General features: G+C 38.1%; 1 protein-coding gene across 1 annotated transcript; it reads left to right on the top strand.

Moving 5' to 3' along the window:
* The first annotated feature begins 2,761 nt into the window (after nt 1–2,761).
* Nucleotides 2,762–15,688, top strand: LOC107775134 (ribose-phosphate pyrophosphokinase 1). Its single transcript, XM_075246045.1, has 9 exons — nt 2,762–2,971; nt 3,087–3,281; nt 7,567–7,815; nt 9,050–9,193; nt 9,354–9,521; nt 12,596–12,665; nt 13,229–13,307; nt 13,883–14,042; nt 15,434–15,688. Exons 1-9 carry the CDS (start codon nt 2,888–2,890, stop codon nt 15,470–15,472), a joined length of 1,188 nt encoding a protein of 395 aa, XP_075102146.1. The 5' UTR covers nt 2,762–2,887; the 3' UTR covers nt 15,473–15,688.
* The last annotated feature ends 637 nt before the right edge of the window (nt 15,689–16,325 follow it).

The raw sequence follows: 16,325 nt of genomic DNA, 5'->3' as shown, positions 1-16,325 counted from the left end.
CTAAATAACTTCACTTTCTCTAAAGCATCTCGAACCAAATCAGTGCCCAATAATCTAGCCTCCCCATGTTTAAACCAACCAATCGGAGAGCGACATCACCTTCTCTAGACTAGTGGTTGTTATTATATGCAAACTTCGCTAATGGTTGAAACTGATCCCACTGGACTCCGAAATCAATTATGCAGGCCCTCAACATATCCTCCAAGATCTGAATGGCCCGCTCAGGACTGCACGTCTATCTGATGTTGAAATATTGTACTCAACTCAACCTGCATGCCCAACTCACGCAGCACAACTCTCAGAAATGCAAGGTAAACTGAGTAGCGCGATTCGAGATGATAGAAATAAGTACACCACGCAAGCAAACAATCTCCTGGGTATAGATCTTAGCCAACTGCTCTGACGTGTAGGAGGTCATGACCAGAATGAAATGCACTGATTTGTTCAACCAATCCACAATAACCCAAATGACATCAAACTTCCTCAAGGTTCGCGACAACCCTACCTTGAAGTCCATGGTGATACGCTTCCACTTCTGCTTCGGTATATCAATCTTATGAAGCAAACGACCCAAATTTTCTGATGCTCAAACTTGATCTACTGATAATTCAAATACCGTGCAACATGCCCAACAATATGCTTCTCCACCAATAATGCTGCTCCAAATCACGGTTCATCTTTGTAGCACCTAGATGAATGGAATATCGTGAACTATGAGCCTCTTCAAGAATCAACTCTCTCAAGCCATTCATATTTGGAACACAAATATGACCCTGAAGCCCCAATACCCCATCATCACCAATAGTCACCTCCTTAGCATCACTTGCGTCATGTCCATACGGACAAGCAAGTGGGGATCATCATACTAATGCGTCTTAATGCACTCAAACAAGGACGACCGAGATACAACGCAAGCAAGGACTCTGCTCGGCTTCGAAATATCCAATTTCTCCAACCTATTTGCTAATGCCTAAATATTCATGGTTAAATGCCTAACTAAGTAAAATCTCACTCCTCTCTTGATATATTTTTCAAATACAAGTGCATATACAAAGGCAGAGAGTTCATGACTTTAGGCTGCATGGTTGAGTCATAGTTTCTGTAGAGCTTCACATATGTTTCTCGGGTGCTAGTTTAGTGTATTGTTAATAGTATTTACATAGTATAGTTTCTAGAGACATATTCCATGTACCACATATAGTTTTGGGGTGTTGTATGATTCTATATGTATTGACGATATTATATTTTGGTGATTCGCTTGACAAGGGTTGACTTATATTATGTCGGTCGCGATTCTAATTTCGATCGTGATAATTATGAATTAAAAAAAAGTGAATATCCATTAGAATTTTTAACTCTCACCACCTGTTCATGTATTCATAATCCAACCTTTAGAGGTCGTTTGGTGGCCGGTTAGAGTTATGCAGATATTAGTTATACAAGTTTTAGTTATGCAAGTATTAGTTATACATGCATTAGTTATGCATGTATTAGTTATACATGCATTAGTTACGCTGAGATTATTTTTTTGAATATTTGGTTTGTTGTATTAGAAAGTCATATACATTATATAAATTTTAAAGTAAAATACTTACTTACTAATTTTGTCTCTAATATTTTGAGAAGAGGAAGAGCCTAGCAGTGAGGCATCAATGTCTCCATGCTTGCTCTCCAAATGGTTTGATACAGATCAATCTATCGAAGGAAGCCTTTATGTGTAAAGTGATAGGGGTAAATTTATTATTTTAATATTTTATCCATATATTACTAATACATGTATTAGTTATTCCATCTTCTACCCCGCATAAAATAATACACAGATTGACTCATAACTTATACATGTATTATTTATATAGAATTGTAAAATGACAACCAAACATGATATTAGTTATGCTGAATTTAGTACAAAATAACTAATGGCTACCAAACATTGTATAAGTTATGTTGCCCCTATTACATGGATAATTTTTCTCTTAACCAGCTGCCAAACGACCTTACATTAGAGAAAATAATGCATGCATTAGCTTTGTGTATTAGTAAAACCTTGCTTGGTACACTTTTTTAACCTATGTATAACTAATACATGCATTAGTTATACATCATATTTGGTATTATCCTATGTATAGCTAATGCATAGCAAACCATGGTATTAGCAACACCAAGGCTATTAATGCATGCATTAGCATGATTAAAGGCCAAATTATCCTTAAAGTCCTTTAAAACTAAAGAATATGGAGGACATTTTTTGTAAACAAACAATTTTCTTAAAAATTATGTAATGGATTTTAATTTTTAATACACCACACCAAACAATGGATAAGAAATAACCCCTGCATAACTAATGTTTGCATTACTAACTCATGTATTACTAATACTTGCATTACCAATACACCTTATTAAACATTATTTTTATACATCTTATTAAGCATTATTCTTATACACCCTAAACGACCCCTTAATGCCTTTAATCTTTCAAAACGGCTAATACTTAATGTCACGTTCCATGACAGCTTTCGGTGCTCCTTTATAAGTGCTGATAAAAAATTAAGATAGCGATTGATATTATGTTTATGCACTTACATATAGTCATATTGTACTATTAGTGCCAATTTAGTTATTGATCATACAAAATCAAATAACGATTACATAATCTAATTGCAATCTTACAGCATACAATTTGATTTTGTATACTGCTGATTGGTGTCGTTTGACCCTTTTTGTTTCTAAATAAATTCAAGCACTAAGCACTTTACAACGTGTGGCACGACTCTTGGAAAAGTCATTTCAGGCATCCTGCGTTAATTTGAAGATATATACTGTATATTTTTTTCTTTCCAAAACCCTAACACCAAAAACAAGGGGGTCTCCATCCCTCTCTCTTCTCCACATGGCATCTTTAGCTCTACCTGGAAGCTTTTTAGCTACCAGCAAACCTAGTCCTTGTAGATATGCTGCCGGAGACTCAATTGTAGTAAGCAATTTTCTCTTCCCCTTCTCCTTCTGCTTGCAAATGGAGTATATCTAGATTAATTATGATTGTGACTCTGAAAACGTGCTGTTATCTTAATGTTGTTGTGGCTTTGTAGAGATGTAATGTGGCAGAACCATTAAGTTTTAACAAGGAGAATGGGAGATCAAACATGCCTCTTCAGATTAATGGCGACACTTCATTTAACAATCTTTGGAACGCTAATCAAGTAAGAAGATTTCCAGTTCCACATGCTCAGATTGATACTAGACTCCGCATTTTCTCCGGCACTGCCAATCCTGCACTTTCTCAGGTATTAATTGTTGTCTATGTAGTTAGTTGGTATTTTTACTTCTACTTCATTCTAAAAATAATAAGATGTTGGCGTTATAATTAAAGGGGACTGAGTTGGCTGCATAGCGCTGCAGCTAAAGTAAAGGAAACACACACTTGAATTTAGGGATTGCTTGAAAGAAAAAGCTCTAGACTTAATTGCAACTTGAGCATAAGAAATTTTAGGCGTTAATTGAAAGTTAAGCTTCCAATTCTTTATTCTGTCTAGCTCTCCTTGGTAATTGCAATAAACTTCAATTAATGCCTAAAATAGATGATTAATGCCTAAAGAAACAGAGTATTTGAGTTTAGGGTTTGTTTGAAAGAACAAGTTCTGTAGGCAAGTGAAGAGAAAGAAAAATGTTCTCTCTACTTTTTCTCTCTGACTTGGGAAACGTGCACCTAACCTTTCCCTCTCTCTCTCTCTCTCCGATCTGTCACTCTCACCGGCAAGACCTCTCAGCGGTGTTAGCCAATTTTATTATGGGAGAAAAGGTCTTTTTCACCTCTGAAGACAAATCCTTTGAAATCACTTACATTAGTGAGGGCCAAAGCAGGTGGTTTCTTTTTATTGAACACAATAGGCGTTTCACCAGCAAGTTAAAAATCGATGAATGCAATTTGAGATGGGTCTATCATAACCTGAAGCAGGCATCAAGGGGTCAAGGAGATCTTTACGGAAGATGGGGGAGGAAGCAACAAGATCTTTTGCATAGAGTCTACCAGAACTACAATATTCATGGGCGCTTCATCAGAATAGAAAAATGGCTTGGAAATAGAAAATCGGCAATTATAATCCCGGAGGTTGATTACAACGCGGGCTGGTGCGAAATCGCCGACAAAATTCTTAGGTTCTTGGGCAAGCCATCCAGTCCAAACCTCCAAAGATTCACTACTCCTGATTTCTCTTGCATTGAAGTCGCGAACATTCAAAAATGGCCAGAAGTAGCGGCTCAAGTTCAGGTCTCGTCAGAGGAAACCAGTTTGAAGCTCAACAAATACCTCTTCTGCTGCCTTGTGGGCTTCTTTAACGATCCCTTCTGCTCAAGCCCTAATGCAGAGATCATTCAACCTTGGTTCCTGAAGAGATGGAGGATGACATCGGGGTTGATAGTCACACTACTTTCGCCCAACCTTTTTCTTTTCCGGTTTCCTTCTACACAAGAAGCAGAAAGAGTTAAAATTGGTGATTGGTTTTGGAATGGGCGAAGATTCACTCTTGATTGGTGGTCTCCGGCTACCGAAACTAAAGCTACAGTGGCAAAATCAGATCACCGATGGGTTAGGGCCTCATTGCTAATGAAGTGCTAGATTGGAGACAAAAGTGGTGAACCTGGTCTTCTATTCAAGCTGGATATTGAGAATTTGACAAACTAAATTGGCAATATCTAATCTCAATCCTAAGGCAAATGGGATTTGGAGAGAAATGGATCAAATGGATCAGATATAGCTTCACCACAGTGAAGTACTCTGTGCTTGTTAACAGAAGCCCTATAGGCTTCTTCTCTCTTAAAAGAGTGATCAGGCAAGGAAACCCCCTATCTCCCTTTCTATTCATCCTAGCCATGGAGGGGCTTAGTAGAATGATGGAAAAGGCCAAGCAGATGCAATGGTTACAAGGTTTTGATATGGGTAGCAACTCAGGATTGACAGTTTCTGTATCACACCTATTATTCGCAGATGACACTCTTATTTTTTGTGGGGCAGATAAATCTCAAGTTCAGTTCCTTAACCTCACTCTTATGCTTTTTGAAGCCATGTCAGGTCTCCACATTAACATGTCTAAAAGCATTATTTACCCTGTTAATGTGGTTCCTGAGTTGGAAGAGTTGGCATATATTATGTATTGCAACACTGGTTCCTTCCCTACCACTTATCTTGGTCTTCCTTTGGGTGCCAGTCAGAGATCAACTGAAATATGGAATGCAGTTGTTGAAAAGTTTGAGAAAAGATTGGCTTCTTGGCAGCAACAATACCTATCTCTCGGTGGCAATAGTGTCTTGGATAGCAATACTAATCAATAGTGTTTTGGATAGCATACCTACCTATTTCATGTCCCTCTTTCCAATTCCAATCAAAGTGCAGAAACAACTTGACAAGATTAGGAGATCTTTCCTATGGGAAGGTAATAGCTCCAGCCACAAGTTCCACCTAGTCAAATGGGCCAAAGTCACACTTCCTAAAACACTTGGAGGTCTTGGGGTCAAAGACCTAGCACTTCACAACAAGAGCATGTTAATGAAATGGCACTGGAGGTATAACCAAGAAGATGCTGGCCTTTGGAAGGAGATAGTTCAAGCAAAGTATGGGGCTAATAGTCACTGGTGTACCAATGCTGTCAGAATACCTTATGGCACTGGGTTATGGAAGGGTATCAGGAGACTATGGGATGACTTCTCCTGCAACACATCTCTTCAGGTGGGAAATGGGCCACTCATTCAATTCTGGAAAGACAGATGGCTGGGACACACTACTCTAAAGGAGGCCTTTCCAAGATTATTCCTAGTTGCAACCAACCCGGATTCTATTATTGCTCAAAACAGGGAGGACAACACATGGAGACTAAACCAGAGAAGAGACCTAAATGATTGGGAGATTGAAGACCTATTTGCACTTCTTGAAAGCCTTCAGAACAGCTCATTCAACACCCAGAGCAGAGACAAACTCAAGTGGGGCAATAGCGGGGAAGGCACTTATTCAGTGAAAGCAAGTTATCTTCAGTTAAGCTCCAACAAAGACTTAATTGATCAATGGCCTTGGAAGGTTGTCTGGAGAGCAAAATTACCACCAAAAGTCACATGTTTCAGCTGGATCACTTTAAAGGGAGCATGCTTAACTCAGGACAATCTCATCAGGAGAAATTTTCAACTACCTAACAGATGTTACATGTGCCTTTGCAACCCAGAGACAATTAATCACCTGTTTCTTCATTGCCCAGTTGCAACAAGTATATGGAACATGTTTTTGTCACTTTTTGGACTGCGCTGGACTATGCCATGCAATGTCAAGGAGGCGTTCTTGAGTTGGAATGCTTGGAGAGTTGGGAAGTCCACCAAAAGGATATGGTCTATGATTCCTGCTTGTATTTTGTGGTGCATATGGACAGAAAGGAATCAAAGATGTTTTGATGGCATTTTAATTGCCAACCATGCACTCGAGGCCAAATGTTTAGTTAATCTTTTTAGTTGGGTTAATTTTACACCTGTATATAACCCTGACTCTTATTTGGAATTTATCAGCGCCTTAGTCTTACAATAGTTTTTTTGTCATTGGGTTGGTATTTCCTTTCTTTTTGTAACCTATGCATCCCCTGGATGCTTCTTGTTAATGAAATACAACTTATTTCATAAAAAAAAGAACAAGCGCTATAGGCTCAATTGCAACTTGAGTATAAGATACTTTAGGTGTTACTTGACTCAATTCTTTTTCTTCTCTAGCTCTCCATGGTAATCATTATAGACTTCATTTATGAGCTGATATCAGATGAAGATGATTAAAGGAATATTTGAATATACACAACCTTAATCTCCATTCTAGAGTTACTGAAATTGGGACTACAGAGTCATCCAAGGCATTCTTCAAAGCTCTAAAGATTCTATGAAAGTTAAAAAGAAGAAGTGCAAAAACAATATATTCCAGTATTTTACATTGGTTAAATAAGTGAAAGAGTAGTGTTAAAAAACTACAACATTTTATTTTGTTCGATACAACAATTGAGGGATAGCGTAGTGGTAAATACTTTTTAACATCCAATTATATGTTTGGGGGTTCTAGTGTCATAGCCCAAGCCCATGACACATATTTTGACCCAACAGACCTCACGGATTTGTCACTTGAGCTACGCAATCATCGAGTCCAAAAGTGTGCGTACCATGTGAACTTTGTGCTATGCCTTATAAAGTTTTTTATCTCCTATTCCATGTGGGATTTGCCTTAAGTGTCATATGCACTCCTTCAGAAGCTTGCCAACCTAGAAGCTTGCTAGTTCTTCTCTTTGATAGTTTGACCTACCCTCCATCGTAGGCATCACGTAATATCAGTGGGAAAAGGTCAAGCTTGGGCTCCAGGGTAAGGGTAAGGGGGTTTAGGGGATTGAGTTTACCACGTCAAAGTAACAATAATAAAAATAAAAATTTGCTTGCTTCATCATCTCTACCAATGCGGTTCTTTTAATTCCATTAGAAGTTGTTTAATAGTTTTTGGGTAATACCGTTATGTGTTCTTTTGATGTGTCATTACTGATGGATATGCTGCCTGTTTCATAGGAAATTGCTTGCTACATGGGTTTGGAACTTGGAAAGATAATGATAAAACGTTTTGCTGATGGCGAAATCTATGTCCAGTTACAAGAGAGTGTTAGGGGTTGTGATGTATATCTTGTCCAACCTACGTGTCCTCCTGCTAATGAAAATCTGATGGAACTCTTGATAATGATTGATGCTTGCCGTAGAGCCTCAGCCAAAAATATTACTGCAGTGATTCCGTACTTTGGGTATGCCCGTGCTGATCGTAAGGTAATTCTATGTTGCTTGTCCTATTAAATGGTAAATAAATGATCGAGTATGTCATAGATTCTTGTTATTTCCATGTTGAAAATTAGTTGTTTAAATCCAAGATGGTACGGCTACCATAATACATGTTTGATCGGATGGGTGTGTCAATAGGCAATGCATATTCTTCTCAACTTGGCCCTGGCTTAATAAGTTGAGCTACAGTGTTGATTCAAGTTCGATGAGTTTTATGTAACCGTGAAAAGATTGAATATATTATGAATGCTTCATCTTTGAAGCCATTTCTGTTTTTGATGAAGATGAATAAGAATTTGGTATGTGAAGATGAAATAGCTTTTGGAAATCAAATGCATGTCCTTGAAATCAAGTGGAAAGACTGTATTTTGCTACAGAGGTTAAACAACATAACCTTGGATCACAACGAAACATACTCCATAGGTTGGAAAAGCCATCAGCAGGGTCTCTTTTCACGCAAAAGTTGTTACCACATGTTGGATTCTAGCATCGACGGGGTATTATGGCCTTGGGAAAAGGTTTGGAGAAGCAAGGCTCCTTTGAAGGATTCTTGTTTCTCTTGGATTGTTGCTCGGGAGGCTTGTCTCACACTATCGAACCTCCAAAAAAGGGGGTTTCAACTGTGCAGTAGATGTCCATTGTTTGAAGAGCATCCGGAAGAAGTTGGCCACCTCTTCTTGCATTGCAGGGTCACTAGGCAGCTGTGGAATATGTTTCTGGTAATTCTGGGCATGGGTTGGACCATGCCAAAATCAATTGTTGAGCTCTTGCAAGGTTGGAGCAGAGAGGGGATTAGTAAGAAATCTCTAAGAACTTGGAATACCATACCTCAGGCCATTTGGTGAACTGTCTGGCTTGAAAGAAACAATAGAATTTTTGAAGGCACAATGAGAAACATTCACAGCCTTAAACAGAGATGTGTTTTTTTGGTTAGCTTTTTGGTGCAATCTGATAATTGAACATGATGTAGATGGAATGCTAGATACAACAGAGGGTTTGCACAACCTATAATTATGCCTGATGCACTGACTTGGTGCATAAATTTATAATATCTTTAATTACTTATAAAAAAAAAGGGTCAAATGCATGTCCTCATTTTTACAAACATTTGCCTGTTCTGGATTGATTGGGCGAGGGGTACTTGAGTTTTGGTGTGGTCAGTATTAACAGAGATAAACCTTAGTGCTAGTCTAATTCACTCAAATGCCCAATCCTTTTGCAGACTCAAGGTCGTGAATCGATTGCTGCCAAACTTGTAGCAAACCTGATTACAGAAGCTGGTGCAGATCGAGTTCTTGCTTGTGATCTTCATTCTGGCCAGTCAATGGGTTACTTTGATATTCCAGTGGATCATGTACATGGCCAGGTAATTTGTCAATAGCGACAATATTAACTTTAGCATCTTTAGCGTCAGTATTAGGCATGATTTTGTAGAATGAGAAAGGCTTTCCCTCCGCTAGAAATTGGAAAAATTGTATTCATTCATATGCTTATCTGCCTTCTTACTTTTGTGTCTGCATGTATAGCCTGTCATACTTGATTACCTTGCCAGCAAGACTATCTGCTCTGATGATCTAGTTGTGGTATCTCCGGATGTTGGTGGGGTTGCAAGGGCAAGAGCTTTTGCCAAAAAGTTATCTGATGCACCTCTAGCTATTGTGGATAAAAGGCGTCATGGGCACAATGTTGCTGAGGTATTCTGGTTGCTAGTATTTTATTTGAGGTTTCTTCTTGTCCTCTTCTTTTATCCTTTTTTTTTTTTTCTGGAGGGAGCATGTGGGGTTGGTTTGAGTTAGTTAATTTTGATGGTTTAAACAGTTTTTTGGTGAAGAACAAACTTTTTATATTTCTTCATCTATTGTATATTAGCTTTACAGTGAAATTGTTATTACATGCAATTCAAAATCTAGTGCCAGGCTACATGCTAAATCTGTTTGTAATTTGGGCAATATGCTAACTTCTTTGTACTGCTTACGATGATACTTTTGTGGGCATGCATGTGCTTACCTATAAATTTTGTGAATTCTCTTCATTGCATGATTGGTTATATACTGTTGAAATAAGATTCATTTTCTTTCCTTAAAAAAAAATTTCAGTGTTGATTCCTCTAACTCTGACTTCTTTGGCTCTGGAACTTTTAAGCATCACTTTTCAACTTCTTGTACAACATGACTCCTCTTTACATTTTACAAGCATTAAAGGTTCCATCTTCCCAATTTTTTGGAATTGAGTTCCTGGGCTATGGTTCAACCATAGAAGCCACCTACTATGTCTTTTACTATTTTGTCAGCTCACCTCCTTCAACATTATACTTCTTAATAAAAAGCGCTCTCTTCATCGCTTGAAGCGAGGCGAGGCGACCTCTGTTGAGCTTCCGAGAGCTGAGGCGAGACAGCTTAAATGAAGAGCTCGCTTCAGTTGAAGAGGCGAGAAGCGAGAAAGCAAGGAAGTGATCGTTTGTTAAGGTTTTTCAGAAAAGGCCACTTATTTAGGAGAAAAAGGGAAGGATGGTTCTCTGCAATTTCATCCCTGCTTCTTCTCTGCGTTTAGGGTTCCTGACTTTGTTCTCTTCTACTTCATCGACTTTGTTCCAGGTCTTCTTTTGCTTCTCTTCTCCTTCTCCTTCTTCTTCTTCTTCTTCTCTTCTTCTCTTCTTCTCTTCTTCTCTTTTGCTTCTTCTCTGTGTTGCTGCAGCTTCTTCTTTTTTCTTCTTCTCTCTGTTTGGCTGCTTCTTCTCTGCCTTGTTGCTGCTTATTTTTTTTTCCGTCTTCTTGTTTCCTTGCTTCTTCAGATTTTTTTTTTCACTTTGTTAATTAATTTTATTTGGTAATCTTTCTTTTCCTTTTGCCACAGAATTCAATTGGACATGTTCTTCTTTTCCCTCAGTTTCAACTTTCAATTGATTAATTGCTGCAACTGTTTTTTTACTCCCTGTTTTCCGGTTTATATAATAAAAAAGAAGCCCAAATTAGTTTCAATTTATTCTGCTAATCGTTGGTTTATATATAACAATCAGTTGATTAATGACTTCTTCTCTTTTACGTTCTAATAAAAGCAATTTAAGTGGCGTCATCCAATAAATATGACCAAAGGAGAGACTTGTCTTATGGATGATTATTAGCTCTTTACATAATAGTAACCTCATTGGCATTGCCGTGTTGAATTGTGTCTTGGAGGACAAGGAAATTGGGGTCGTCAAACTAATACTCTCTGATAGGATCATACAGAGAAGACCGAGAAATCATGCAAGCCAGAACTTGACTCGGCTCGGAAATATCAAATCTAAAAAATGGTTGGCCAAGGCCTGAACATCCAATGTTAACGGCCTCTCTGCTGTCGGTATATATGCTAAACTACCCAAGCTCTCCGATTTTTGACTCAAGGCATCGGCCACCATATTGACCTTCCCGGAATAATATAGAATGGTGATGTCATAGTCCTTAAGAAACTCTAACCACCTCCGCTTCCACAAGTAAAAATCCTTCTGTTTAAATAGATGTTGTAGACTGTGGTGATCGATATAGACCTCATAAGGGACACCGTACAAATAAAACCTCCAAATTTCAAGGCATGAACAATAGCTGCTAATTCCAGGTCATGGACATGATAATTCTTATCATGAACCATCAGTTGTCTAGACGCGTAGGCAATCAACCTATCGTCTTGCATCAACATCGCATCGAGGCTAACACGTGACGTATCACAGTATACAGTGTGAGACCCCAAATGCTAGGCAACACCAATATTGGGGCTACAGTCAAAGCCGTCTTGAGCTTTTGAAAGCTCTCCTCACACTCCTCGGTCCATCTGAACGGAGCGCCCTTCTAGGTCCATCTGGTCATAGGTGTAGCAATAGATGAGAAACCCTTTACGAAACGACGGTAATAGCCTACTAAACTAAGAAAACTCTTGATCTCAGTAGCTGACGATGGTCTGGGCTAACTCTGCACTGCTTCAATCTTCTTTGGATGTACCTTGTTCCCCTCATTCGACCTCTGAGGCACTTAAACAAGGTTTTCCTGAACATTTAACAAAAGTTCCCAAATCTTTTTGAGGCTTTAAAATTGAATGACTGGTATCTTTCTCACTCTCCCAACTCTCAAGAAAATAGAAATAAAAAGAAAAGAATCTAATTGCAAAAGCAAAAAGGGGGATGTCTTTTTCCTTTTTATTCTTTCTTTCCTATAATTCAGTTTTGATTTCTATATCGAGAAATATTTTTTTTGTCATGATTCATGAACTAATGGACTCAATTTTTTTTCATAATTGAAAATTCGAGGTTGAAATGTATACTATGTGATATTGCTATAAAGCGCATTTTATTTAATGATAAGGTTATTAACCAATAAAGAAAAATGAAAATTCTTAAAAGATGAGATGAATTCAGAAGCCCTTATTTATTAATTTTAAATATAGCAGACAGAATTCCCTTGGTCTAATTTGGTCTTGTTTATTTAGTTACTTTATTTATTTGTGCAATGATCATTTAAGATCTTTTAAAATTCCACTTCACTTCAACGAAGCGAGCGCTTCGCTTCACACTTTAAGCGAAGCAAGGCCCTATTGCTTTTTTGCGCTTCGCGCTCTCAAAATCACTGCCGTGAACGTACCTTTACATGTTTTGAACATATTAGACCAAGTACAAGAATCCTCTTGCATATAACATCATCAATACTTGTGTAGCCCCTCCATATATCATAACTCTCTATGTACCTGTTTATGTTTTTTTTTTTGGGTGAGCACTAACTTGCTGCTTTTCTGCCCATAGGTAATGAATTTGATTGGCGATGTTAGGGGAAAAGTGGCAGTTATGGTTGATGACATGATTGATACGGCTGGTTAGCACTTACTTTTCGTTTTCGCTTAGTGGTCTTATTTGCTGCAGTTCTTTTTTATTTTTTTTGTTTTGTGAGAGAAGCAATCTGCACCTCCTTTTCTACACTACGGAGGTTTTCAATTTTGTTTCAAGTTAAATGGTCAAATATGAAAGCAAGAAACTACAAAATTATTTTCGTCCCATTTTGTTCTATGTGAAGTGCTATAACACAAATAATTGTTTTTTTGGTTATTGTATGTATTACTACTCGCTATTAATTGCTTAGGCATTGTTTTGACCGGGGACTGGGAGACATTTCATGCTCATGTTCTGTTCCTTTTTCTCTTTTCTGTCCATTTCTTTTTTCAGCATGATTGGTGAGTTGGTTAGTTTATCATTGGTCAAAACTGATTATTCCTTATATATATATATATATATATATATATATATATATATATATATATATATATATATATATATATATATATAGAGAGAGAGAGAGAGAGAGAGAGAGAGAGAGAGAGAGAGAGAGAGAGAGAGAGAGAGAGAGAGTTAGATAGAAAGTTAATCTATAATTGTTTTCAGGTACTATTGCAAAAGGAGCTGCCCTTTTACATCAAGGAGCCAGGGAAGTTTATGCATGCACCACTCATGCAGTTTTCAGGTACTTATGGTTTACCCAAAGCTGGAGCATTGCATCAATTTTGTGCTTGCTGCTTTTATTGTAAAGACTCCCTTCCATATCGTCAGTATTAGCCTGAAATTACTTAATACATCCGTTTCTCAGTAAGTGGTGATGAACTCATGTACACTATGGATCCCGATAAAATAAGTTATCGGTCTATTCTCAGAACTGCATCAATTTGCTAATGGAAATCTTTTGGCACAAAAATAAAGGGGGAAGGGGGAAGGGGGAAGGGGGAAAAAGACTGCCCATCCCAATCCTTTTATTGTAATTAAATCACTAGGGCACTACAGCATTGTTTGCATTGTGTCCTTCAAGATAAGACTTTGGATATCGAGATTCTAGGCTTCCCAACTTGCTAGTGAACTTTGCATGATACCTTTTTTGATAATGGTGGTGCGCGTCCCTTGACTATTCCATCGGGTACCTGCCCCACCAGTTAAGGTACCTGGTAATTCTGTCCGCCAAGGCTTAGGCGAATGGGAAGAAACACCTACTGTTTTTGTTGCCTTTGCTGGGATTTGAACCCTGAACCTTAATCTTATGTTTTGCAGCCCTCCTGCGATAGAGAGGTTGTCGAGTGGACTGTTTCAGGAGGTAATCATCACAAATACCATTCCGGTGGCAGAACAAAACTATTTTCCCCAGCTGACCATCTTATCTGTTGCAAACCTCTTGGGCGAAACGATTTGGCGTGTCCATGATGACTGCGCAGTAAGTTTGAGCTTCTCTTTTAAGATGAACTAGTTAAACAATGGTTTTATAACCCTCATCTATCCTGTTCCATTAATTATCCTTTTCCTTCCTGTTTTGAATTGCGGGATAATGGCGTTATGTCATCGGATTTGTTTAAAAAAGTACAAGGTAGAACAAGCTAAGTTTCATTCTTTTTTCTTTTTTACTAAGAAGAAGAGCAAAGCTATCATGACATTGTTAAATGACATGGAGATGGATGTGTGGGCATACTAGGTTAGATAGAATTAGGAATGGAGTTATTTGGGACAAGGTGGGAGTGCCCCCTGTGGAGGAAAAGATGCGAGAGGCGAGGCTAAGATGGTTCAGGCATGTTAAAAGGAGAAGCACAGATGCCCCAGTCAGGAGGTGTGAGAGGTTGGCCTTGGGAGTAAGAGGAAGGGTAGAGGTAGGCCAAAGAAGTCTTGGGGAGAGGTGATCAGGCGGGACATGGCGCAGCTTGAGCTAACCGAGGACATGACCCTTGATAGGAGGGTGTGGAAGTTGAGAATTAGGGTAGAAGGTTAGTAGATAGTCGAGTGTTTCCCTGTTTTCCTTAGTTCAATAGTATTAGTATCAGTATGGTATCCCTTTTATCCTTAGTTTGCTATTACCGCATATCTTGTACTGTTATTACTTGACATCAGTACTTCCTTAGTTTGCTATCACTACATATCTTGTACTGTTATTACTTGCTATCAACACTTCTTTCATCTTCTCTTTTGCTATCTTGGATTTAGTTTTCTAAATATCTTGTATTGTTATTAATTGCTATCAGTGCTTCTTCCATCTTTTCTTTAGCCGAAGGTATATCGGAAACAATCTCTCTGCCCTTCCAGGGTAGGGGTAAGGCTGCGTACATCCTACCCTCCCCAGACACCATTTGTGGGAATACACTTGGCTGTTGTTGCAAATGACATGGAGAAAAAATCTCACCTTTTTGTTTCATTATTAAAGTTCTATAAGTCGTGCAACACCTTGATTTAGGCTGCATTCTTTTATGATTCTTATGTGATTTTATAATTGCTTCTGGAAATAACTTAGGAACTTCATAGATTTACGAGATTTAGGCAGTGGTTTAACGACTGAGGAAACTTAAATAACACTAATATTAATCAGCTCCTTAATGTTTAAAGCTTTATACTACATGTACAATTCTACTTATTTTACATGTGAATACTAACGCCAGTTAGATTTGGGGCCTCCCTGTTTAAGTTATACAGTTTAAACATCTATCAAATATTTCTATTAGCTAGGAAGGTAATTCAGTTTCATGATTTAATGGTAATAGTGTCTATAGCAATCCTTGAGGAGAATGTTCAGTATGTGTCTTAGCTAACCTTGCCACTCTTCTGTCTGTCTATACTTGTCAGGGCGGCTTTGAGCCTTACTCCGGATTGGGAATTGATTAGTCCTTCCTGTTCATTGCTTGTTTTGACACTGTTGTCTGGAACTTGAAGCAGTATGTTGATCAGATCCACCAAAATTTTCGTCCAGTAACAAAGAGAGCATTTTCTGTTGTACAAATATTTTGTGCGGAATGTTACGTTGTAAATCTTTCAATCAGTGACTTGGATCCATGTAGTAGATGAGTTTTTTGATTAATATGAAGTTTACTTGAATTGCTATTATGGGGCGTCATGAATCGCATCTTGCCAAAAGTACTGAGCAATAATAGAGCATCATGATTCTTATCTTGCCAAAAGTACTGAGCAAATTAAGATTTGAAACGTGCCCCGAACAAATTTACCTTTTCTGTGCCGCACAACACAAGTTCTCTTCCACTTGTATTTGTAGAAGCTGAGTCGGAATTCAGTTAAATATAGAAAGGATTCTGGGAAAAAAATAGAGTTTTGAAGAGAATATGATTGCAGGGAGAAAACTATGCAAAATGCCTAAGGATTATGTATGAAGGTTCTAGTATTCGCAGAAGAAAAAATGTAAAAAACAAGTCGAACCAAGTAGGTCCCTCCATGTGTTTCAGGTGCTAAGAATCTACACCAAGCAGGTCGCAGCTAATAGTCAAGGTGTGCATGAGCTCGTTCAGACGCTATCATCATAGAGAAAAAAGAAGAATTTACACCAAGCATAGGTTAGGGAAGGCAATGGATAAGTGAAAATTGGTTTTGAGCCCTTAAAAAAGCTAACAAATACGTTATGTGCAATACACTATATTTTTTCATTCAAATTTAATACCAGAATTTAGCACCACTAGGACGGCAACTTATTTTTGTGCATAAATTTCAAACCATAACATTGAAGACA

Source organism: Nicotiana tabacum, chromosome 23 (genome assembly GCF_000715075.1).
Source record: "Nicotiana tabacum cultivar K326 chromosome 23, ASM71507v2, whole genome shotgun sequence".
In the NCBI taxonomy this organism is placed as follows: Eukaryota; Viridiplantae; Streptophyta; class Magnoliopsida; order Solanales; family Solanaceae; genus Nicotiana; species Nicotiana tabacum.
The sequence above is the reverse complement of the archived record's forward strand: the minus strand, read 5'-3'. Positions and strand labels throughout refer to the sequence as shown.

Excerpts from the sequence above, each read along its gene's own strand:
- LOC107775134 (XM_075246045.1), top strand. The coding sequence starts at position 2,888 with ATGGCATCTTTAGCTCTACCTGGAAGCTTTTTAGCTACCAGCAAACCT. Across the intron at positions 7,816-9,049 it reads ATGCCCGTGCTGATCGTAAG|ACTCAAGGTCGTGAATCGAT; the intron begins GTAATTCTATGT and ends ATCCTTTTGCAG. Across the intron at positions 12,666-13,228 it reads TGACATGATTGATACGGCTG|GTACTATTGCAAAAGGAGCT; the intron begins GTTAGCACTTAC and ends AATTGTTTTCAG.